The 27,690-nt window shown below is 36.6% G+C and overlaps 1 protein-coding gene across 1 annotated transcript in view; it reads left to right on the top strand.

The window, feature by feature from the left end:
• LOC150086082 (uncharacterized) overlaps positions 1 to 27,690 on the top strand; it is a 193,498-nt gene that overhangs the window by 7,386 nt on the left and 158,422 nt on the right. Inside the window, exons 3-5 of the mRNA XM_090374790.1 lie at positions 11,787 to 11,875; positions 13,587 to 13,642; positions 21,811 to 21,964. Coding sequence (XP_090230916.1) covers positions 11,787 to 11,875; positions 13,587 to 13,642; positions 21,811 to 21,964 — 299 coding nt within the window. The remainder of the gene's footprint in view (positions 1 to 11,786; positions 11,876 to 13,586; positions 13,643 to 21,810; positions 21,965 to 27,690) is intronic.

The following is a 27,690-nucleotide window of genomic DNA, read 5'->3' as shown; positions in this document are numbered from 1 at the left end:
CTTTCCAAACTCGAATACTGGTTCTGCCAATAGGAAAAAAGGAGCCGTACGCAAACGAGTCTCCATGCAAAAGCAGGCCCACGTTTTGGGCCTGCTTTTGCATGGAGTAAGCTGCTTTGTCTGAGCTGAAAAGAGAATGGGAAGAACATACAGGAGTGGTAGCAAGTGCAATAGCAGTCAGAAGACGCCTCTTCAAAAATGGACTTGTAGCCCGTCGTCCTAAGAAGAAGCCCCTCCTTGCACAAAGAATGAAAAAGACCCGATTAATTTGGTGTAAGGAGCATGTCAATTGGACCCCCGAGCAGTGGAAGTCAGTTATTTTCACAGATGAGAAGAAATTCAACCTGCATGGCTCTGATGGGAGACAAACGATTTGCCGTAGACGTGGTGAAGAATACTATCCAGACTGTATGGTGTCTATAGTGAATTCCCTACCAGCCAAATGATATGGGGGTGCATTTCATATCACCTGCAGTTTATAAAAGGTTCCGTAAATGCCAATGGATACCGTGGAAGGCAAATTGCTGCCAACCATTAGAGACCATTTCAGCCTGCCAAGTAACTGCATCTTTCAGGACGATCCTGCTCCTTGTCATCGGGCAAAAAGTGTAAGTAGGCACTTCTGTAGTTACTTTAGCTTCATTTCTGCATTAGAGGTTCGACAGTAATGTGTTTACATTTGTTACAGGTGAAAAAAATGATTGGAAGAACGGTCCAATACAACTCTAAGCTGGCTAGGAAACAGCCCGGACATGAATCCTATAGAGAACTGTTGACATTGTGTGGAATCCTCAGTTTCCCTAAAAGAAATCAAAGATCCTTGGCGAACTTCAGGAATCCATAATTCATGTTTGGAACCACAAACTATCAGTTGATTATCTTCAGAAATTGATCTTGTCAATGCGTCGACGGTGTGCTGCTGTTATCAGTGCTAGAGGCGGTTCAACTAAATATTAGTTTGCACCTGGTGAACTTTTCATTTCATTTTCCATTTAAAATGATAAACTGAAGCAAATTGAGGGCTTCTGGTGTTTACCAAAACTGTTGGATAAAGGTTGCAAATGCTCATTTTTGAATATTTTGAGAGCACCTGTCAAATATTACTTAGCTTTGCCTTAAATATTAATAAATATCTTTTGTTTATATTTTTATTTGTGATGCTAGTCATTAATAATGCAACGTACCATTGTGAAAAAGAGTTAGAAATGTGAAATTCCTAGGTGATGCACTTTCTTTGAACACCAGTATATATATTTATTTTTTTTTTGTTTTTCAGTTTATATATATATATATATATATATATTTTTTTTTTTTTGTTTTTCAGTTTTTATATATATATATATATATATTTTTTTGTTTTTCAGTTTTTATATATATATATATATATATATATATATTTTTTTTTTTTTTTTTTTGTTTTTTTAAGAGGAAACAAGTAAAGTAATATAGCATTCATCGATTCTGTGAATCATTGATTTTCACCATTATTTTCAGTACTACTAACAAGGAAAAAATTAAATGCTAAAATCAATTGACAAAATAAAATTATTTCAACAGAATAAAATTTACTGACATTTTATTGTATATTATACTTCATTTGCTTCTGTAGCATCAGTGTAAAACTTCACATTCAGAGTAATTTTTCTGAATCACTTTTCTACTTAGTCTGTTTTCCCACACAATATCATCCACTGTGCCATCTAAAGTGTTGGTGATGCAGCATTTCTTAAAACAGTTCTCCACTATTGTCTCCAGTATTTTCTTCCAAACTGCTGACACTCATTTTGTAAGTTTTGATGCCAGTGCTTTCTTTATCTTACCAAAAGGTATCAACGGAAGGGTTCAGTCAAAAACCAAGACTTATATTCCTTCTTCAAATAGTCCTTAAATGGTTTGTTGACTGAAATTTCACGGGATTGCAGTTGGCTAGTTGTGCCACCACGAATAGCCACCAAGTCACTATACTTTTCAGCCAGCTTATTCTTTAACTGTTCAGATGAATGTCTGCAAAACGCATCAAGAACTAACATACTAGGTGGGCTATGTAGAGCACCTATATGTTTATTTCAGATGCCTTTTAGACAGTCATGCCTTTTAGACAGTCAAAGCTCAGCTTTCATCCATCCATTTTTTTTTGTCCATGTACAATAACATCTTTGGGGAAGATATCATTCTTTGGTATCATTTTGTGGTTTAAAATTATATATGGCGGCAACCTTCTGCCATCAACAATTATGCATAGCATCACCGTGATATGCTGCTTTTCATAACTCATACTAATCTTGATTTCTTTAGCATTGACAGTATAGTTTTGAGGCATATTGAAGAATACTGGGGTTTCGTCAGCATTTCCTATTTGACTAATATCATAGTTTTGTTTTCTCCTCAATTGAATTACATGTTGTTGGACTTAAGCAACTTCTGATGAAAGTCAGCAGGAAGTTTTTGAAAAATCAATGTTTGATGCCTTAACGATAGTCCTACATGATGTATGAATTGGTTGCACCAGCCTATTGTTGCTTTAAATTTTTTTTCATCTATTCCAAGGGATTTGGCAATTTCTCCTGCCTTCAGTTGCATTGCTTGGCATGTAATAGCCAATCCTTTTGTACGTATCTCTGTAACAAAACATAATACAACTTCATCTATTTGTAGGTATCTGTATTTTTTTTTTGCAAGAAAATGTGAAGTTGCAGTCATTTCTCCAATGACTAATATTTGGTTCATTAATATCAAATTTATGCCTCGCTGCTCCATTTCCATTATTTTTCACATGCACAATAAGTTTTTGTTTCAATGTGACATCATAGGAAATATTTTTGAAGACATTGTAAATGGCTATTAGGGACCCAAATTTTAGTTACACATGTGCTAGCACCAGTGAACAGAACTGAACTGAAGTGACAACAGGCACTCCCACACACTGGCAATCTTTCTCCTGCCTGATAACTACCCCTTCTGCAACTTTCTTTTGACTGCGATTGTAAGACACCATTGATTGTAAGATGCACCCCAATTTCAAAGACGTTAAAGTGTGAAAAAATGTGCATCTTAGAATCGATGAAATACTGTATGTAGATAAACAGAGAAAGATAATGATAATAAAAACAGGCCCAATTAGCCCAGTGGTTACAACATCTGCAATCTTCCTCCTGCCCAATAACTTCCCCTTCTGCAACTTTCTTTTGACTGCGATTATAAGACACCATCAATTGTAATATGCACCCCAATTTCAAAGACTTAATGTCTTTGAAATGCGAAAAAATGTGCATCTTAGAATCGATGAAATACTTATGTAGATAAACAGAGAAAGATAATGATAATAAAAACAGGCCCAATTAGCCCAGTGGCAACACCTGACCACTAATGTGATGGACCTGAGTTTGAATCCGGAGTGGAAAAAAAAAAAAAAAAATGACGAAAGTCGCTTCATTGAACCTACTTCCCCCAAGGTCAAAGTGATGACTGAGGCAGAGAGTGATGCCATCTGGTGTCACTTCCAGTAACTACCACCACCACTCCATGGAGCCAAAGCTAAACAGGTGCACTCCATAGCTGAAGATGAGAAGTAGAAATATTGAACATACTGCATTGAGTGTGGCACACGATAGTCACTTGCATTGTAGCTTTAGGCAGAGGGATCAGTTCGAAAAGTTATGAGACAGTCTACCAAGGAAGAGAGTGGCAAAAGTGGCACTGGCCCCCATGATGTGACTACCACAAGGGAAGGGCAAGACCATCCTGCACAACTCTTCCAGTGACCACCCAGGAAGGAAGAAAAAGCCAATGCATGAAATGGAGCATTGGAATGAATATATTCATCTTGTGAGCATACTATGAAGTAATGAAGCTAGAGATCGAAATGAATGTGTAAAGGACAAAACTACACACCAGGTGGTTGGAATGGTTCCTGACTGTTCAGGTTATCAAACAGCAAATAACAGACCAGAGATGGACCATCGTCATTAAGAACCTGACAGTGCCAGGTTCTTAGTGTTGGCTTGGAATCTTGGAAAAAATCAAGCAATATCTGAGTGATCAACTACAAAGAACAAAGAATACAGACACAACCAAACCAGAACTGGAGGAGCAACAGCAAGTACAAGAACTACAGCCTGTAGCAGCTGAAGTGGAAACAGATGCTTGGAATATCCAGAATGGAAGAAGGCCACAACAGAATTTGAAGAAATGGACACCACAAAGCCTCACACCATACGGAAGCAGAGACACAACAAAATCCTGTGGCAAGTCACAGACCATCAGATTACCTCAACAACAACGTAACACTAGACACTATGCGCCAGCCATTTACTTTGCCACTTTAGCATCTACCAGGATGAATGGAAGAGAAACCAGAGACCAATAGAAAAGACAAGGAATCATCACCTGGGAAAGGCGGCTACAGCAGAAGATAGAAGAACAGCCAGCTGAAGATAGGTCAACTGACCTAGTACCAATGGGGTAAGAGAAGCAAGAAGCTGATCAGGAAAGTGAAGGCCATTCTCAAGAAAAACATAATCCATAGCAAACATGAGACCTATAATCAGAGGATTGAAGAATACCTGACACCCTAAAGCAGAACCTCTTTGTACTCAGTAAGAAACTTAGCTGATAAAGGCAGATTGCCCATATGAAAACAGATAACTGGATATTTGATGAACACCAGAGAGTCTTGAAGGAGGGCAAGAAACCTCCTGACCAAAAGATATTTGAGTTTTTCATAAACTGTGAAGCAGCGAAGTTAGCCATAATGGCCATGTTCCCAGGATGGACTTAGAATGGAAGAAAACCAGGACATACATGAGATGACAGATTGGGAGATTCAGGTGGAAGTACAACAGTCTATCAGAAAATCCCACAACTGGAGAACTCCAGGAATAGATAGCATCCACAGCTACTGGTAAAAGAAGTTCAGCTACCTACACAGACATATAATGGGGCAGTTCACCCAGATTATAAGGCACCCTGGCATAGTCCCAGAGTCTCTGATTCAAGGAATTACCTATCTGAAGGCTAACGACAAAGACATCACAAAGCCGGCAAAGTACAGACCAATCACCTGTTTCCCAACAATATAATATCGGTGTAAATACACCATAGTTAGCTCATTCTCAGTGGGCACCACCACCCAGATGGCACAGTTGGCCTATTGTTGGTAGTTGGGCAGGTACCCTGATGTTGCAATCATGCCAACCCAGTTGTGAAGTTAATTCCACAATATGAGAGATGCCAACAGGTGTACAGAATATTACTATAATAATAATGTAGATGTACAAGGCATAATACGATATGAGCGTGAAATAACTATATAATATTGGTGTAAATACATTGTAGTTAGCTCATAATAATAAACTACAATTGTAGTGTAAAGGCATCGGTTGAATTCTATCTCATATTGTGACTACCTTCAAAAAGAGTTACCATAATAAGTAACGCTTCACTAATAGAGAGAACTGTTGTTACTTATTCTCAGTGGGTACCACCACCCAGACAGCATCGTTTTAAGGCGCTTATTGGCCTATCATCGGTGGGTGGGCTGGTACCCTGGCATTGCAATAAAGCCGACCCAGTTATGAAGTTAATTCAACAATATGAGAGATGCCAATATGAGAGATGCAAATAGGTGGTTGTGCTCACTGATAATAAGTAATATTAGTCTTCTCTATTAAATCAATGCCTTTACCCTATGATTGTAGTTTATTTTTATGAGCTAAGTATGGTGTATTTACACCAATATTATATACAGTAATACCCCGACTTACGCGAACTCTGAGTTACGCAGTTCTTGATTTTTTCGTTTGGTATATATCTAAAATTAGCTTACCAGTGATTTGGAAGTCAAATCATAAAGCTTGGGTGACAGCTTCCGTTTTTGGGGACTGGTTTGGTTACCACTTCATACCCAAAGTCGAATGTTATTGCAAGTCTAAACAGATTCCATTTAAAGTGATGCTTCTTATTGACAATGCACCCGGTCACCCTCCTGCAACCCTAATTAATTTCGACCCACATGTGAAAGTTGTGTTTTTGCCTCCAAACATAACTAACTTGCTTCAACCGATGGACCAGGGAGTCATAAAACATTCAAGGCTTACTACACAAGGCGTTCGTTTGCACGTCTGAATGAAGCTATGAGACAAAATAATGAGATATCTGTTAAAGACTTTTGGAAACAATTCAATGTTTTAGATGCCATAAGACATTGAAGAATCTAGGGATGAAATTTACAAAAAAACATTGAATGGTGTCTGGAAGAAACTTTGTCCATTTTTTTTCAAAAACGAGATGAAAACAACGCCAGAAACTGATCATGTCGCTCATGTGATAGAAGTTGTTAATCTTGCCAGGCAATTAGATTTGGAAGTCAATGGTGATGATGTCAACGACAATGAATGAGCTCAGAGATGCGTGAGCAAAACGTCACTAAAGTATCCAACACTTCAGATCCCAGTTCCACCAGAAAAGCACATGACAATTGCAAGCTTGACAGAAGGTCTCAGCTCAGTTGAAAAGAGCTTAAAAATTTTAGAAAACATAGACTCCAACGAAGAATGCATTATAGCTACAAATCAAGGAATAAAAAAATTATTAGCTTGCTACGAAGAAATTCTGTGTGAAAAAAAAGGCGGTGCTGTGTCGTCAGACGAATTTGTTAGATTTTATGAAGCCATCAACATCTAAAAAACTTTTTTACGTAACTAAGTTATTTTTTTAATACATATTTTGTATTAATGTGTATAAATAACTGAAATTTTATTAAATATTTTTCTTCTAAACTAGTGTTTCTGTTAGTCCTTGGTCCCAATTAAACAAAATTTATATGTATTTATATGCAAAGTTGTACCCCGACTTATGCGAATTTGACTTAAGCGATTTTCGTCGGACCCACCTATCGCGTAACTTCGGGGTATTACTGTACTTATTTCATGTTCATATCGTATTATGTCTTGTCCATTTACATTATTATTACAGTATTATTTTGTACACCTGTTGGCATCTCTCATATTGTGGAATAACTTCACAACTGTGTGGCATTGGAGGCAATTGCTGCTATGGATAAAGGGATGGTTGAGTGGGAGAAGACAGAGTGCGCTAATCAAAAGTGGTAAACCATGAAGAGCAGTGGACTAATGTTATTAGTGGTCCCTCAGGGTTCAGTGTTGGGTCCATTGTTGTTTTCTGTATTTATAAATGATAATGATGATGGTATATCAGGCTTATGTCCAAGTTTGCAGACAATACGAAGGTTGGTAGGGTTGTTAAGGACACTAATGACAGTATGCTGCTGCAACAGGATCTAGAAAAGTTGAGCAGATGCGCTGAGAGGTGGCAAATGAAGTTTAACATTGACAAATGTAAAGTACTACATATGAGAATCAGTAATCCCAGAGTAACGTATCAACTCTGGTACTACACTGACAGTGGTAGAGAATGAAAAGCACCTGGGGTTAATTGTGCAGGCAGATATGAAGTTTTCTGAGCAGTGCAGACAGTCTGCAAGAGGAGCTCATGGTATCTTGTCAATGATATACAGGAATTTTTCTAGCAGGGATAAGGAGGTGATTATCCCCTTGTATAAGGCAATGGTCAGGCCACACCTTGAGTACTGTTTACAGATCTGGAGGCCTCATTTTATGAAGGATGTAGAACTGTTGGAATGAGTACAGAGAAGGGCAACAAGATTAGTGAATGGAACGAAGAGTTGCTCTTACGAAGAAAGGCTTAAGTTTTGCAGATTACAGTGTCTGGCACCTGCGAGGTGATCTGATTGAGGTGTATAAAGCCTTGAATGGTTTGAGCATGCTCAATGCTAATGGGCATTATTCTGAGCATTGAGCATGCTCAATGCTCAGAATAATTACATGAGAGGGCATAAATTCAAATTGAGGAAAGACAGTTGAAGGATAGATGTGTGGAAGTTTGCCTTTAGCCAGCGGGTAGTTAATTGGTGGAACAGACTTCCATCTTTTGTTGTTGAAGTTGATAGCCTAAATGAATTTAAGGCTGAGCTGGACAGGTATTTGGAACGAACGGAGGGGTGAAATGGGTGCGTTTTTTTTTTTTTTTTTGGTTGATGCTGCATAAGCTTGCTTTCTTGCATCATATGCCTCTACTAATGCTAATGTTAACTGGGTTGGCATGATTGCATTGCAACACCAGAGCACCTGCCCACCCACCAAGGCTAACAAGCCTTAAAACTGTGCCATCTGGGTGGTGGTGGTGCCCACTGAGAATAAGTAATAGTATTCTCCATTATTGAAGCCTTACTTATTCGAGGTAGTGCAATTCATGATAACTCGTGAAGGTAGTCACAATATGATACAATTAAATCAGTGCCTTTACACTCAATTGTAGTTTATTTTTATGAGCTAACTATGGTGTATTTACACCCATATTATATAGTTATTTCATGCTCATATCGTATTGTGCATTTACATTGTTGTTTCCCAACAATGTACAAGATCCTGATCAGATGCATAACTAAGAAGATATCAGACCACTTGGAGAGCCAGGAAATCATGGCCAAGCAGAAGGGATGTAAGCAGATAAGCAAACGATGCAAGGAGCAGTTAACCGTTGATATGGCAGTATTATGGAGTCAGCCTACAAGAAGCACCACAATCTGTACACAGCGTATATCAACTACCACATGGCCTTCAACTCTGTACCTCATAGCTGGCTGATAGAGATACTGAGGATCTACGAAGTCGACCCAACACTGGCACTCTTCTGAGAACGAACCATCATAATGGTGAACCACCATCAAGGTTAAAAACATCATGAACAGACTGATCGTTGTCAGAAGAGGAATCTTTCAGGGAGATGCCTTGAGCCCACCATGGTTCTGTCTAGCACTCAACCCACCACAATAACAGCAAGTACAGATATCCCCTATAGAAGGGAGGAAGAACCTGTACACCCTCTCTCACCCGATGTACATGGATGACATCAAACTCTATTCTACAACCGAGAATCATCTCCAACAGCTACTTTGGATCACTGAAAAATTCAGCACTGGCATCAGAATACAATGTAGCCTTGACAAATGCAAGACCCATGGATTGCATTAAGGTAATCCAATCAGCCAAAACTACCAGCTGACGACCAGTGAAGAGATTGAAGCAATGACAAAGAGAGACCTACAAATATCTGGGGATGACACAGGCTCACCAGTTACAATACAGGGAGATCAAGGTCCACCTGACTGAGAAATACCATTGGAGACTGAGGAGCCTACTAAAATCAAAGCTGAATTGTAAGAACATGGTCAGAGCCATAAACACCTGCGCACTACTTGTACTCCTTTCGGATCATAGGAGTATATTACTAGATAGGAGATCAAAGGAGTACATTAGTACCAGTAGTAACGTACTCCTTTGCGATCATAGATTGGTCCAACACCAAGCTGGAGGAGATGATGAATTCAACCAGGATAATGATGACCAAGAGCCACCAACACCACCTGAAGTTAGCCATCGAGAAACTGACCATAGCCCAGGAAGAAGGAGGGAAAGGTTTGACTGACCTCATTGAACAAAAGAATAAAGTGATTAAGAACTTGCAGGATTACTTCCAAGAAAATGCAGCACCAATCTATCAAGCCATAAGAAAGATAGACAAATGCCACACATTGCCCTCACCCTTAACAAGAAGACCCACCTCACACAGCAGAAGAAACAAAGACAGAAAGAAGGCACTCCATGGCAGACACAAAAATATCATTTGATCAAAGAAAGTGTATCATATTACAAGTATGAACTTCATGCCATACTAGAGACCTACTCACAAACAATTCTGGGACCATACCGTAATAACAGACAAGATGATCCTGCACAGTAGACCAGATATAACATTGAATGTTAATGTTATTCTTCCACTTGCCAAGACTACACACATGAGGGGGCATAAATTAAAGTTGAGGAGGTATGGTTGCAGGATAGATATGCCGAAGATTGCCGTTACCCAGTGAGTGGTTGATTGTTGGAATAGGCTTGCATCTGTTATTGTGGAAGTGGATGGATTGAATAAATTCAGGGGAAGACTAGACAAATTCTTGGAGGGTACAGATGGGTGAACTGTGTGTGTGTGTGTGTGTGTGTGTGTGTGTGTGTGTGTGTGTGTGTGTGTGTGTGTGTGTGTGTGTGTGTGTGTGTGTGTGTGTGTGTGTGTGTGTTGGCTGATGCTGTATAAGCTTGCTTTCTTGCATTATTTGCCATTACTACTGCTACTGCCACAGCCTCTGTAGTCGAGTGGTCAGGAGCGGGGAGTGCAGTAGCACACGTTCTTTCAGTAGACCGGGGTTTGAGTCCCTGACTGCTAAATACAGTCAATCTGCCAACTCGCACTGGACCAGCGTGGCAGATTGTGGTCCATTTCCCTCACCATGAATTGTTGAGGAGGCTTCCATCCTGCAGTGGGTTGATAATGGCTGCAGTTTACCTTTTACTGCTACTGTAACCCTCATCGACAAGAAGGAAATGGCTATCTGCCTGATCGACATACCAGTGCCTACCACTAGCAATCGCCAGAAAGTCTACAAGGAAAAGATCAGGAAATATGCAGACCTAAGACAAGAAGTTAAAGAAATGTGTCATAAGTAATGATCATCCCAATTGCCGTGCCAACCACCAGCATTGTGCAAAGAGCCTCCATAAGAACCTAACAGCAATAGGCCTCCTAGAGAATACCTACATGGAACTACAGAAAGCCGCAATCCTAAACGCCTGCAGGATAGTAAGAGAATTCCTGAACCAACAGTAATAATAATAACAGTCACCGGACACAGCCAACCATCCCCATGCACTTGGTAGCACCAAAAATAATGAAGAATCTTTATTGCAAAAAAATTATTGCTGTATCCCATTACAGCCATAGACTAGGGATTTTTCTGAGTACATTGTAGACATAATAACTCTGGTAAAAAGAAATAATATAAATAAAATATATGAGAAAGTAAGGTGGAGAGAATGAGATAAAAAGAAAAATTAATTAAAATCAAACAAGAAAAATTAAAGTTGAAGGCCAACATTGAGATGTCTGGCCATAGTAGAATACTGTGGTAGTTTCATAAATATACACCTGATGGCAAACAGGTTTACAAAAATACTGAGTGCAATGCAAACTAATCAAGGATTAATTTACAGGGGGATATGGGTAAGACCATTTGAAGGGACCTGGTTGGCCTTTGTCTTTATTTTTGCACATTTTTTCTTGTTAAATTCCAAGCACCAAATGAGATATATTGAGACACTTTATGGAGAGCAGCACTGAAGGGGTGGATGTAGCATAATATTATCTCCAGTGTTAATAGTTGTCATCTGCACATAGTTGTGATCTTTATGTCATCTTCATAATAGACATTATAAGGAACAGAACATTGGGTGGGGTATGGCAATAAAAAGGAGGCTAAAACTCTGGTTACTGATTAAGATGACCAAACAGGCTGTTTGGCCTGGAATGTAAGGTTTGGTTGGCAGAAGTGCCCACTGTCCAGTACTTTTATAATTTAATGTAATTGTGAACAGGGAACTCTGGAGGAAACTAGTTCTGATGTGTTGGCACTAAAGTGAACATAGCCATGTTCCATGTGGTATTGCAGTAATCTTTTTGAAATAAGCAAGAAATGCCCTCTCCTTCAAAAGACATTGATGTTCTTATGATTATTAATTATCACACTAGCATCTTGATACACTTAAAAAAGAAATTCTGAAGAAAGCTGTAGATTTTCTTTTAAATAGTGATGTTTATGTTTTTTGATAAAGCTTTATTTTTTTATATGTATATAGAAGAACTGGACTAGATGTTAAAGCAGGGAAGAATATTCGCCTACTTGAAGATGGGACAGAAAACTTTAATGATTATTGGACAGACTCAGGTATCTTTCACCCACTTCATTGGTTTATCTGTTTCTTCTAAGTGTTTGTTCCTGTTTGCTTCTAGTTCTATCTTGTGTTTGGCGGCTAGCACAGTTTCCACTGTCTGGTAAATGCAATGGTATTATAGCTCATTAGCCTGGCCACAACCTGGTAGAACCTGTAGTCAGTACTATCTATGGTTGAACCAACTATTCCACTATTGCTTCGTGTGAATGTAGTTTATCATATTACTTGCCCGGATTGTGGGGTGTGTTATATCAGTCAAACAGAGCACAGATTATGCAAACAAGTCTGTGAGCATGAGGGATCTATCTGGCATGCTGATTTAGCCATTTCTGAACATTATTGGAGTGAGCAGCACTTCAACTATAATCCCTGCCCCACTGTTGAGATAATGGATTAGGCATATAATCCTCACCATCTCTCATGGTTGGAGCTCCTCCATATAGCTGTGGTGGGTTTCATTATTAATCATAATTCTGGAACCTACGTACATCCTATCATGGAACTGTATTTTACATCGGGATGACAGGTGGCAAACTGATATGCCTGATATACTTTGCAACACAATAACATAGAGTTGGACTGTTGATATCCTCTGCCCCCCCCCCCCCACTTTTTTACTGACCATCTTTGCACTGTATTTTGACCTGCTGTCGTGAACATCATTAAGTTGACAAAGAGGCAAATTACCTTGAAAGCTACTTATCTTGTCTGTGTTTATTTATCACTTCCTTGTATAATAGTCTATTTTTTTTTTATTTGTAGTAATTTATTTTAATAAACTTTTGTTTATCTGTTCATCAGTCAATGCAATATTATTTCAATATGTCTCCCCCCCCCCTGGCACTCTAGGCCTTTTTTCCAATAAAACAACCTGCCATCTGAAGAGAGACTAGTAGTTCTCACAACAGTCTGGCATAATATTGCCTTATCTTTTAAATAAGTGAAAATTACCCATTTTGAGGATGCTATTTAAAAGTAGAAGTACCAAGTCAATTTTCAGAAATACAAAGCTTATTCTTCAGTAAGCAATAAGATGGTACATTTACATGGGCAATGGTAGGCCTCATACGTGTCATTTTAAAAAGGCTAAATAGCATTAGTTATTTTATTAATTTTGAAATTTAACATTGTATATGCATGGCAGCTCACATTGAACAACTTCATTGTTACTGTTTTGCCAAGGAATTTCTCTAGAGGCTGCTTACTGTTTTAGTGAGACACCAGTTAGTCTTGAAATAGGCTGTCATAGAAGTATCTCACCTTTTAAAAAAATGGCAGAATACCGTTTTGGGAATGGCATTTATATAAAATTAGTCCAATACTAAGACAACTTATGAAAAAACATGGAATTCATTTTGTTATGAGCTATAAGACCATTATTGCCTTGTAAAGTAGGTAGTGGAACCTCTGTGTGACTGCTAAACATAAAGAGGAAGGATAAGTTCTTGTGCTTTCTGTAAGTAGCACTAGGTATTTGATAAATATTTTATTAACTAGAAAATGTAAGCAGGATAGTGTATATGTGAGCAGTGAGCATGGGTGACCATTATTATATTTATTTCAAATTTTTAAATCTACTTAAGTTAGTAACATTCAAAAAAAGGTTTCAATTATTATTGTACTAGTTTTAGTATTTTCTTTGTTTCTGCAACTGCAAAGCTTCATTTTCTTTTACATTTGTGATTAAATAGCATTCTTTTATAGATTCAGCTGAAGAGAAAGAATTTTCAACATCATGGGCAGGAACTTTTAGAACGAAGGCAAGTAGTAATATAATACAGCTAATATTTGTTTTTATTGCTAATTACCGACACAGTTCTCTGCTTGTAGTTGCTGTACTTATACGCTTCTTTATATCAAATTCAGGTTCTTTATAGGATTTTATATTTTGGGTGACTAGCTGGAGTCCTGAAGCATTATGAAACATTGCTAATGAAAAATTTTAAATTTAATTCACTGTAGAAAATGCCTCATAAATATATACCTGGCTCTTGAAATCAAACTTTCTGGTTGAAACTTATAGAATGGTAAGAGTAATCTTTGGATTTTTTTTTTAGTAATAATTATGTCTAGCCTCTCTTTCATGTCTAAAGAATTTTCCATAACTTTTGCACCAGTGATATAGAAATTATCCTAAACTGTGTAAGTGATGTAGTCATCTGAGGATTAAGTATATGGTGAAAATTCTCATTGACAAATCTTCTCACATATGTGTGACTATTAGAATCTCAATGCTGATGGGATTCTTCCTCTTGCTCAGATTACAAACCTGAGGGGGCATAAACTGAAATTGAGGAAAGACAGTTGTTGAATAGATGTGCGGAAATTTTCCTTTAGCCAGCAGGTAGTTGATTGCAGGAACAAACTTCCATTTGTCATGAAAGTTGATAGCTTAAATAAATTCAAGGAAGAAGTGAATAAACATTTGGAGCAAATGGATGGGTGAAATGGAAGTTTTTTTTTTTTTTTTTTTAGCCGATGCTGTATAATCTTGCGTCGTATGTCTCTACTAATGCTAATCTGATTGAGAGGCCTTAAAGGCTTGTCTGACACTTGTGTCTTTGTGGCTTGCAATTAAAAGAATAACCCCCCTTGCCTTCTGTCATATCTGATTTTCTAACACATTGTACATACCATATTTATCTTCTGTATCCCATATGTCAGAGTGATACCATGTTTTTGATAATCCTCTTATGTCAGCTGTAACAAATCCTGTGTAATTACTTATGGTAGTGCTTTGTCCTCTTCAGTAATTATGATTAAACTCTTACTCATTGGACAAGTGTTTATCAATTTCCTGTTAGTTATACTTAGTTCTCATATCATGCCTGTTAATGTTTCTTGACCTTCTTCACACCAATTTCATTGTGATTCCTTTCATTGTTTTTACTATAATTTCCATATAGAGCAGCTCTGTAATAACTCAAAAATGCCAGATTTCCTTCCCTCCCAGAACAACCAAAGAAGTATCATTTTTATTCCTAACACAATCACAACAAAAATTCCATATCATTAGCATTCACAATTTTATCTTAAAAAGGTGACAATTCCCTTCATTTTAGTTATTGTCCTATTGCACTTATTTCAACTCATTACAAATTAATTGAAAAATCCATCAATTTTTATGCTGTTGCAATACCTTCCATTTGATTAATGATCACTAGCATGAATTCTATCAGTGTCAATTCACCAGCAGATCCTATCAGTGTTGATCCACCAGTGATATCTTTTAACAAATTTGAAAGAAATATCCAAGCATTTGCTTTCAGCATTTTTAAAGCTTTTGATCATGTTTGGCACAGAGAACTTAAAAAACTTCTAACTTATAATCTGCCAGTACCCCCACCCACACACAAATTAAGCTTTCTTTTTTGCTTTTTAGCTTTACTTTTTTTCTGAACAGCTACTCACTGCACACATTTACTCTGCTATGGAATATTGTTTCCATATCTCAGGTAATGCTCTCCAGAATTACTCTTAAACTCCTAGACTATCCAAAGGTGAGTAGCCAGGCATAAATTGAATGATTCCTCATTGACAAATTTTCTCCACTCTATCACATAGTCAGTTTCGACTGCATGCTTTTTTTTACATAGTTCCATGGAAATATGTATAGAAAACACGTATAGCAGAAATTCTTCTGAGTTAACATATATATGCCACCTCTTCCTTCCAAACCAGTTTAAACACATGCCTGAATTAATCAATGTCCATCACAGTTCAACTTCTAAGCTAACTTTTTCACTCCCTCTTATATCCCTTCTACTTCTTTTCTTCGGAAAACCTTCATGTTTTTCCTAAAAATTATAAGCTATAGAAATTCAGTTCCATCATCAACAAGTGTATTCTTTCTTCCTAGTTCATACTTGGTATTAGAGTGCTCTGTTTGGGATCATTTAAAAAAAAAAAGGGAGAGAGAGGGGGAGAAGGGGATGATTCTCTTAGGCATGTATTAAACAAGGAGATCCAGTGAATCTAGAAGACAAAACTCATAAGTTTAATAACAGAATTACAAACATTGTCAAGCTCAGTGCAGTAGAAAAGGCAGTGAATTGAAGATTGTTTACAACTTCTTAGCCTTACAAGTAAAATTAAGTAATCAGCTCTCAAAGAACAAGTCCTGGAGAGAGACAGTATTATGTAGTAGGACATCATCATTCTCAAATCTCCTTACATCTTGCAACATTTAGTAAATTAGTGGGATAAGGAGTGGCTTGGGTAAAGTTGGTTATAGAACAGCAAAATCAAATGAAATTTCTGGCTTCATTCAGTTTCGAATATGGGATTGTTCCACTCCCAATGAAGTTTAAGGCTGAGTACGGGAGGTGTGCGAAAAGTTCTTATGCAAATTTCTTATACAATTTGTTCTTATACAAATATCGTGGCCTGAGTATGAAGGGTTTTATTTAAGGAGTCTAGTGACATGTTAATTACTTTTAAACATGGTCCCCTTTGGAGTCAATACATTTTTTCTGCCAATTCTTTAATGCATTGATTCCAGCTGCAAAGAAAGTTTTCTCTTGGGCCTCCAAGAATGCATCTGCTGCAGCAATAAAGTTGGCGGGAAAATGGATTCCAGGTAAGAATAGTGTGGCGAATATGGGAGGAAGGTCCAAGATTTCAAAGGTGCACTCATGCAGTGTAGCCATAGCAATGACAGATGCGAGCAGGTGCATTATCCTGGTGGAACAAGACTCCTTTGCTGTGTTTTCTTCTGTGTTTGTCTTTAATGTTTTCACACAAATACCTCACAAGGTCTGTGTAATATGTCCGTGTGATTGTTGAGCCTTTCTGATGGTAAACCTTTAGCAACACTCCATTAGCATTTCAAAGATCCAATGCTATCACTTTGTCAGCAGAAGGAATCGGCTTGGCTTTTTTGGAGGGGGAAGAGCAGTGTTTCTACTGTTTGAAGTGCTTCTTTGTCTTTGACTGAATGTGATGGACCCATGTTCACTTGTGGTCACAAATTGTACAAGGAAATTGTGATCTGCTTGAAAATTGTGAAATTGTGATTTGCTGGATCTGCTTGAAAACGATGCAGATGTTCACTTGACTTAAACTTTTGTGCATGTTTGATCTGCTGTAAACAACTTTGGAACCTATCATGTTGATATCTTTTTCATAGCGAGAAACTCTGTTTTTATGTGGTAGATGAGATGCCCAAGATCCCGGCAATGTACTGAACTGTCACTTGTCGATCACTCAACACCAGATCATGCATGCTGTCAACAACTCCTGGAGTGATGAACATTGCAGGTCTTCTACAGCATGGGTCATCTTCCAGGCCTTTTCTCCCTTGTTTAAATTCTGCTGCCCACTTCTTAACCATGGACTAGGACAGGGCAACCTCCCCTAGTATTGTAACCATATCCTCATGAATTGCCTTTGGTGTTAGGCCTTTTTTTTTTTTTTTTACCAAATATTGGATTACTGCACAGTGACTGGTTTTATCCATTTTTCCTCTTTCGCACAACTTTGTTGACTTCAATACCTGTAAATAAAAAGAAGACTATTGAAACTGCATGAAACTTGGTGGGTTGCTATTTGAAGCTATGCATTAAGTACACAAATTTTTAACACTACCACTACCTTTTCATACTCGGGCCATGAATTTTCAAATCTCCCTCATATTTCACCTTAAGGTTTAGTCTTACATTCAGTTTAGAGACAAATATCATCATCCATGTTCTGCCTGTGTTGCTAATTTAAATTATATATAGCATCACTTGAAAAGGTGAATCTGGTATTACTAGGACAGCTGTTTTGAAGCTAACTGTGTTCTCATTAGCTGGCATGCGGACTCTGTTAATGAATATATGCTGCGCTGTAGACAGTATTTTTGTCCAAGTGAGAAACCCTGCAGTGTATGGAAGTAAAACTTCCATTTAAACATAACAACTGTGCTCTCATTAGCTGGCATGTGGACTCTGTTAATGAATATATGCTGCACTGTAGACAGTGTATTTTTGTCTAAGTGAGAAATCCTGCAGTGTATGGAAGTAAAACTTCCATTTAAACATAACAATCATCATGTGTACCTTACTGGGCTACATTTTCCCTGTACAGTACAGATACTGTACATTTTCTGTACATGATTGAAACTGAATATAGTTGAAACTATATTCAGTTTCAATCATGGGGATCTACTCCCACTGAAGGCCCAAGGCTGAGTATCTGACCTTAAGGCTTCTGCTTATGTTTGCCTAAAAGACAAATACTCTAAGAAACAAATTCCCATGATTGAAACTGAAATCAGTAAAGCACATGAATTTTATTCAGTTTCAACTACTGTGTTTAAATATCCTCCTGCAGTCCTATAATTCATATTTTTTACAACCTGCTTTACAGTTGGGTGTCATACTGTATCATGGAACTGACCTTTTTTTATAAATCCATATGATTTGTTGAAGACAGACTAGATGGGATTAAAAGTAGAAATTGGGAGCACTGGAGGAAATGCCAGTGTTGTAAACTATATTGGCCTGTTAAATTTTCATATTATTGCCATTTCCCTCCAGTACTTTTAATCTTTGTTTTTGACCAGCATTAGTAAACCATGCAGACTTATAGGACAAGTTTCTATAATTTTTTGAAAGCAAGGTTTTAACTGTCAAGTATCGTTAGTTAATGAGGAAAAAACTTTAGGTTTTAGTGCTGTAAAACATGTTATTTAGTTGAATTACATAAATTAATTGCAGCTTTCTCTGCATCCAAAAAACACTAGGTAAACTATATTGGCCTGTTAAATTTTCATATTATTGCCATTTCCCTCCAGTACTTTTAATCTTTGTTTTTGACCAGCATTAGTAAACCATGCAGACTTATAGGACAAGTTTCTATAATTTTTTGAAAGCAAGGTTTTAACTGTCAAGTATCGTTAGTTAATGAGGAAAAAACTTTAGGTTTTAGTGCTGTAAAACATGTTATTTAGTTGAATTACATAAATTAATTGCAGCTTTCTCTGCATCCAAAAAACACTAGGTTCTCTTTCACTTCTGGTGTAAATATACCAAAGGTCTACCTCTGTTCTCTGGTACAGTTTTCCTCTGTATATAGTATTATAGCTTACAGAAATTCCAGTCTAATGTTAACAAATTTCTTCTGACTGCACCTAAATCCTTCTATGATAGTTTAGTACTATAAATGTTGAAAACCTTTCAGTATTTTGAATTACTATTTAAAAAAAAAGTAATTAAGTTCACAACAGGCCATTGTGTTATAAATTACCTCCTATGTGGTATAAATTTTTGAATACAAAATGTAAAATATTCTTATATATTAATTCCAAACTGTTTTTTTTTTGTGTACAGAATTTTCACATCTTTATTAGAATTTGATCAGAACATCATATACACGTATATATCTTTTGACAGCCTTAAGACCTCTACTTATGAAAACCATCAACATTCAAATTTAGGAAAATTAACAGTTATTAAAAAATATTCCTAATTCTCTGTTCTGCGATTGTACTTTATCAGTATCCCTCTCCTGCAATTAGGATGATATTTATTGGGTTAGTAACTTTTTTTTTTTTTTACTCAGAGGCCTTGGTTCATTGCCTGTTTGCTCATGAAAGTTGAAAAATACTTTCTGTTGAGATGGGCGGAATTTTAATGGGGTTTTTTTGCCATGCTATAGTAGAATCACTTAAATCCATCATCCTCAGCAATCCACCAGTAGCACATGTCAAATTTTTGAAATTATGGTTTTTTGAAAGTTATGCACATATCCTTAGCATTTAGGCAGAATTCATTATTTTTGTTGGATAATACAGTAGTTCTAATCCCAATAATCTCCACAGAACAATAGCTGCCAGCATTTAGCCAAAAGTTAACTTGTACTGGTGGATTGTCCAGTGGGTAACATACTTGGCTAAGAAATAAAGGTTGTTGGTTTAAATGCTGCCTTCAGTATGGATTTTACAATTATCCAATTTTTTTTAATATGATATCTGAATAGTGCCATATGATTTCAAGAATTGAATTGTATTAAAAACTAAATAGATTCTACTGTACTGTTAAGTGCAATATATTTTGGACTAATATTGAATATCTTGCAAAATGAATGATGTTTTGCAAATATATAGTCACAATGACATACAATCTAGAGAATATGCAAAACAGAAATAAATTGTTGTTTGAAAATTATTAATGGAACATAGTGCTTAAAATTTGGCACCTGTATTGATTTTTTTGAAGTCTGACTAAAATATCCCCCCCTCTCACCATTGTATGGCTGACTCCACTCAAAGAAACATTTCAAAAGTGCCAGATTTTTGAGGTTCTGCTGTATTTGATATTTATCCAGCACAAATGTTTTTTGTATAATGGATACAAGAGTAATGCACACTGCACATGTGTTCCTCACTCCATATGCTTGCACGACTGACCTTAGAATAATAATTTGAAGTTTAACTTTGACATTAGTGTGTTCTTAAAACAGCCCCCTGCATTAACTGTTTGTGTAGAGGCTTTTAAAAGTGGATGACGATGTTTCTTCAGATCAAAGGTTATTTTATCAAAATTGAAACTTTGTGCCCAAATGCCAACACAAATGTATGAATTGTTGCAGGAAGTGTGTGGTGCATCAACAGTAGATTGTGGTACGATGTGCATGGTCTCAAAGGATTTGGCACGATTACATCAGTGTTAAAAACAAGCAGTGCTCAAATAGACCAAGAATGTCAATGGACAACACATTGGTAGTCATTATTACCAGCATTTTGAAGGAAGATGGTTGTATGACTTGTGAAGAAATAGCCTAATGAATGTGGAATGATGAAATTATCTGTTCACTGAATTTTAGCTGCAGCGTTACAAAAACAAAAGGTTTTTGATGGGTCCCACATTTGCTGTCAGATGAACAACAAGCAAAACATAAAGAAATTGCAATGCAGTTACTTGCATATTACCAACAGGGAGATGAAGAGGTTTTGAAACACGTTGCCATTGAGGAGACGACATGCTTTCACTGAGCTCATATCACAATCGGCTCAGTGAAAACGTCCATCTTTGCTAAACCCCTGGCAACAGTCAAAGGTGAAACAAATGGTCATCATATAGCCTACAATTATGAGGGTGTTATTGCTGCCAATCACATGGCACTTGGAAGACCGTCACCACCAAATACGGAGGATGCGGAAAGGTCAAGGAATGACCACTGCATATCCCGGAGCAATATGGCCTTAGTTGCTAATGCTCCTAAAAACCAAATAACAAACAAACAAAACAAAACAAGCACTTGGAAGATCAGTAACTGAGGGCTACTATGGACTACTATATTTTTCTGTCAGAAGTTATACTTGAAAATTCATTAGAAGCATAGATGTTTCTTCAAGCTGGTGCATTCACAGTCACAGTCTCTACAGCTTGTTTTCATCGATTATAAGTGGAAAGCACTACCTCAATCCTCTTATAGGCCTGATATGAGTCCTTGTGATTAATTTATTCCCCAAGCTCAAGGAACCATTGCATGGACAACATAGATTTTTGTTTAGAAGTGTTGAGTGCAGTAGTGACCCAACCCTGTCAAACAGCTTAACTTCGACAGAGAGTTAAACAGCATTCAAAAACTACCCAGCCATTGGGAAGCAGTCATAAGGCATGAACAAGACAAAATTTAAGGTTTTTGTTGTAAATTATGTTATAAAATAAATTCATTTTAAATCAAATGCTTTTGTGCATGGGATAACCCTCATATAAACTGTTTATCCAGTAATGCATTGTTTACATGTATAAATGTTGTGGTGATGATAGGAATAGTATTTATAATTTACAGAAATGATCATACCTAATGGGTTTTGTGGTTAGTACTAAATAAAATAGGCATATAATATAGATGTAAGATATTGTTTTTAATTCAATTTTTAATAGTTGAGAATGAAATTTTGAAAATTTAAAAATCAGAATTTTTCCCTTTTTATCAGGTTTCCCTTTCTAAAGATGCTACAGAGAAAAATATCAGTTCCTTGCAGATTATCGTTGATGATGTAACAAATTCACTGAGAAGGAGGTACTCTTCTAACAAAGTTAATCAAAGCAATAATCTCTCACATGCTAACATTCCACCACATTTAAAGGGTATTTTCTATTCTTTATTTTGCTTGTTTTTTTCAAAAAATATAAATTAAAAAAAAAAAAAAGTTTTATGTTTGCATATTCATGAAGTCCTAAGAGATGTTCTTCATAGTGTAATGAATGCTGAAGTAAGGAAGTATTAAAGACAAACTTTTTTGATATTGAAGAGAGAGTGAGATTCATAGTCATATGAGCAATGGATTCTGCCAAAATGGCACACACAACTCATTAAATGACCTGAATATCAGTTCCACATGCCAGCTTGGTTGAACGTTCTGTCATATGCTCACCTCATTTGCTGTCAGTATTGGTTGTGGAAGAATATCCACATCAGCCTGAAGATCAGTTAAATTGTACTGCTGTGATAGTGAAGATTAATCTTATGTCAGATCAACATAACAGAATAGACATTAACACTTAATAGGCATATAAGTCATGCACAGTGCCAACAAAATTATAAGTAAAAAAATGAGTGATACCTATGACTGTAAGGTATAACTCTGAAGGGCTACACACCACAATTTATGGTGGGGTCAAGGGGAAACTCAGATAATGCATGACAGTATACATACAGTGCACAATTCTGTAGTTCTAGGTTGGATATTTACTGATCCCTGATTTCACTGAGTTCAATGCGAAGTAGAAGGAAAAACATAACTTTCTATTTCACTCACAGATCAGGATGTGAAGCTCCAGAGAACACAAGTTAAGTTTAGTAGGACAAGGTGATTTAACAGTGTGATATTAGTGAAAATGCTGACTTGACAGTAATGACTGGATAAAGGGCGCCTCCATAGCCAGGTGGGAAGGAGCAGCAGTGTGTAGCACACGCTTCTTGATTAGACTGGGGTTCGAGCCCATCACCACCAAATACGGAGGATGTGGAAAGGTCAGGGAATGACCAACGCATATCCCTAAGCAATATGGCCTTAGTTGCTAATGCTCCTAAAAACCAAATAACAAACAAGAAACAAACAAACTGGATAAAGCTGAAAGTATCGATTAACAAATTCTAAAAGTATTAATCGGTCTGATGTTGAGACTATCTCTTGGATCTTGGTTATTTCTATACTGCAGAAATCTCTTTACAGAGATTTCTTTGGTATTGACATTCTCACTGATTTTGTAATAAACTATCAGAGGCTGGAAGTCAGTATTATGGGCCTTATTTTAGAAAAGACTCATGATAATAAAAAAAAAAAGGAAACACAATAAGTTATTGCTTATTCACCTCTTGTGTGTGAGAGAGAGAGCAAGAGAGAGAGAGCGCCTCAATATTAAGAAACTATACCAAAATAAACTCATCTTGCTACACAACTTCAATATGAATATTGAACTCATAATTCTCATAGAATGCCAAAACAGTAATTTGAGAGCTACATAGGTTCTAATAGGTAAAGAAATATTACTAGGGAAATCTATTGTCATGTATGTAACAGTTGCACTAACTTCTTCCTCTACTTAGCCACCATCCATTTAACATGATTATAGATGACAGATTTGTTTAATTACAATAATGAACACTTAGGCTATCTAACTAGGAGTAAATTACCCCATCTTCTAAGCTAGGCTAAGCCTTTGGGAACCTGGAGTTCTGACCTATTATCCACTTCTCACCTTGGGATGCAACTTGATAGCAGGGAGCTAGTTGTTTGGCTACTGAAGCAACCACAAATTATGATTAATACATCAATCATAATTTGGGACTGCTCTGTAGAGACTGGAATCTGTCATTGTGAGTTCATCATAAATTAGGAAAACAACTTCTACAAATGGTGCGTGTTATCGGTAGTGGCAGTAGAAGTTGTTTTCCTATCGGGTTAAAACAGCGGGAAGGGAGAATAAACACCCTAAGACTGAGGCAGTCTGGAGGGTGTACCCGTAAGTAAATTTCAGCCCACTCATGAACTCCAATAATGTGCTTTTAATAATGAGAAAAAACTAATCAATACATCGTTATCAACTTCTATTGCCACTACCGATAACACGCACTATCTGTTTACTGAGAATGCAGAGAGAAACTGCGGTTGCAGGAAACAAGTTTGCCGGTATAAGTTTCCCGCGATTCTCATGTTGGCTTTTTTTTTACCTTAGCCACAGCTGTTTCTGGCAGTGATTTTTGGCAACAAAGCCTGGCATTGTAGTTAAAAAATTTTGTGTAATTATAAATAATACATTTAATCAAATATAAACAGTATTATAAATAACATTGACATTGTAGATATTTTGTAGTTTGGTAGTTTAGAAGTACTCTGTATGGTAATTGAAACTGTTAGATCATGGTAGATAGTGTTACCTTACAGTATATTAATAATGGGAGATTCTGATTGTTATTAAAAATTTTAGAACTTTTGTAACGAACCTCTGTTGTTCAGTGAACAAAATGTAAAGTAGGATATCATGTGTAAGGTAATTCATTAAGAGTACAGTAAACCCCTGTTATTCACAGTATCTGCGAATAACGGTGGTTTCACTTATTTGCAGTCGCTAATTTAATATAAAATGAAACCTAAAAAAATGTGACCTTTCCGTGAACATTTTCCACCATAAAAAATATGGGCATGGCTAAAATCATCTTGCCTGGTCAAAACAGTGCTCAGTCAGTGGGGGGAGGGGGGTGACACAATCGCAAGCACAGATGTTTCCCCGCTAAATCCTCGTTCAATATGTGTTACGCGCTTGTCATGGAAGGTTTTGTCTTTTGTTTTTAATTGATATGCTTCTGAAAGTGAAAAATCTACCATTTTGCAGTGTGTTAGTATAAATAGACTTTTTCAAGTGTGTTAATGGTTAAAAAAAAGTGACTTTATTGTGGACGTGGGCGCCGGCCAAAATCCACTGTAGTGTCCATGAAAACGTGCTAATTGCTTCAAAAATTTGCTCTGTAACTCGTGATGTTAAATTAGAAAAATTGGAAAAACTTTAAATCTGTGGATAGAAGACTAAACTCAAAATTCCGTTAAGTTCACTCATCATTTGTGACAAGGCAAAACACCTTTATCAACACTTTAGTGAAACTAGTGATAGCACTGGTGGGATAAATTTTTTAGCTAGCAAAGGCTGGTTTGAAAGGTTTAAAAATCGATATGAGACCTAGAACAATTACTCTTGCTTTACAGGAAAATCCAAAAGGAGCTCAATAAAAAAACAGAGAAACTTTGATTACGAGTTATTTTTCGCTCAGCAACCTTCTTGATATGTTTTTGAAAGATTTGTTTGAAATTTCTAATAAATGTTACATTTAATATTAAATTGTTTCCTATTTTCATTTCAATACCTTATGCTTTTATTTCACTATATTATATGTAGGTACATATTAGAGCTTGCATAAAACCGAGAAAGTTCAAAACCGAGTTTAACCGAAGTTTACTTTTAAAACCGATTTTCTTAAGCTTAGGGAAAATAATTAAAAGCTTATAACACAGGTATTTATTTTATCTTGGGTAGATTGTACAAATCATAATCAAATCTTTTAAACAAAGTCTATCACCTCATATAGTCAAAAAAATAAAAAAAATTAAAATGCTCCAAAAAAAGTAACCAGCTTGAGATTATACAAAATTACAAATTGTATTCAAATCCTTTAAATAAAAACTATCTTTTCATATAGTAAACAAAAAAATAATAAGCCCTATAATAATAATAATAATAATAATAATAATAATAAATAAATAAAAATAATGTGAAAAAAACAGCTTGGGGAAATTACTTTACTATTTATTGCTTAGCTTTTTTCTGAAAATGATCCTTTAAAAAACACAGTATATTAAGCATTTTTCCTGATGGACTTGACCTTATTTTTGTGTTAAAGAGACCAGTGATCGAAAACACTCTCAGATTGGACACTTGTTGGTTTAATGGTCAGCAGTGCTCTATAAACTTTCTCCAGCTTTTCACTTCTACTGCTAGTTGCCTCCAAAATTTTAAATTCTTTGCTGATTTCCAATTCACTCGGATATTTTGAAGGCTCTTCAGTTAATCTCTTTATTACACTATCATACTCTCGCATGAGTGTATCTCCAACATCGGAACTGGACGAGTCTTTGTTTTCTTCTAAAAGAACAGTTCGTTTATTTTCAGTTTCTTTATTCAACGCTAAGACTCCTTCGGAATGTTTTGCAAATAATCTCTGATAAATCTCTTCAACATGCTTTTTCAAAACTTGCTTACTTGGAAAATCAAAAGTTCTTGAACTTGAATCTTCTTTCCTAAACTTTTTGGGGTTGTGTAGATAGCTCAGCAAAGCCACAGTTTGGCAATTTCGTCTTACATTGTAACGCTGCAAAAGACTTTGGTGAAACTTTAAAGCAAATGGGTTTTCTGCTGTATCAAGCTTAGCAAGCAGAAATTCTGTTGAAGACTGCTTTAAGTAAGTCTGTATCTTCTGAGGTTATAGCCTTCAGAATCATTTCAACTGGTCGCAAAGTTTCACATAGCAATTCAAGTGTTTTCCAGGCATCGTCAGACACAGCTTCAGTTGACATTACTGCACATAGAGCATTTGAAATGCAATTTTTCAATTTCAAAAATCTCAATAATATAGAATGTGCTATCCCATCTAGTCTTGCAATCTAATATAAGTTTATATTCTTTCCCATTAAATTTTGCTTTAACAAAATTTTGTAATATGTCATTTTTGGTAGGTGATTTTCGAAAAAGCTTGCAAATTTTTCTGACTTTGTTAATAGTTTGTGCAATATTAGCCATTGGATTGAAGAAATAAATGAGCTCATCGGTAAAGTCGGTTTGATAAGGCATGCCTTGCTGTCTTTCTTCAACTTTTTCATTGTCTTTGGAAGACTCAGACTGTGGCACCATAATTGATTGCTTTTTCATAAAGTACATCTATAACTGACAGATGTATACAATGGGCTATACATTGTTGATGATTAGGCGTAATTTGCTTGCCAAACTTAATCATCATTGCTGCTCCATTGGTGGTGCAGGCAACAATATCCTCATCCAAGTTCAAACCAAATTCCTTCAAGTATCCTTGACGTATTCCTTCAAGTATCCATTCACAATTTGCTCAGTTCTTCTGCTATCAAGTGAACCATTAATTTTGAATGCACATTTATATTCATATACCTTTTATTTTGTATATTCGTCTAGTGTCAATGAATACCATGCACCCAAAACCAATGAATTTTTGAAATGCTGAATGAGTTCTTCTTTCTTAGTTTTATAATAATTCAGAACCATATTTTTAATTCCATTCACTGAGGCTGGTGGTAATTTATCGTATTTATTTCTCTGAAGGTGAAGGCTTGATTGTACAAAGGGTACTAGGAAAGTTTTGCAATATGACGCAACAATGAATCACAGGAAGCTGCTTGTTGCTGCATGTTGAGACATGTTCATACGTGCATAGTAGCCGCCGCGCCAAGTCGATGGGCTCAGTTATTCATTAGTAGTGAGAGTGTAAAGTGTTTGCGATGGCATCGTGGTCACGAAATGAGATAAGGACAGTTTTGCGGTATAATTTCGTGCGTGGTTTAACCATAGACCAGTGCTTAGAAGAAATGACTCTTGCACTAGATGATGATTGTCCACATCGTACAACGATATTCAGGTGGTATAGAGAATTCCAAAGGGGAAATTTCACTCTGGAGGATTCTGAGAGGCTGGGAAGGCCACGAACGTCAGTTACGGAGGAAAACGATACTGCTGTGAGGAAAATGCTTGACGAAAACAGGCAAGTGACCTACCAACAGATAGAGGATACTTTG

This window comes from Mastigoproctus giganteus, chromosome 5 (assembly GCF_048544385.1).
Source record: "Mastigoproctus giganteus isolate SK-2022 chromosome 5, ASM4854438v1, whole genome shotgun sequence".
In the NCBI taxonomy this organism is placed as follows: Eukaryota; Metazoa; Arthropoda; class Arachnida; order Uropygi; family Thelyphonidae; genus Mastigoproctus; species Mastigoproctus giganteus.
Note: the sequence above shows the minus strand (reverse complement) of the source record. Positions and strands in the feature narration are given on the sequence as shown.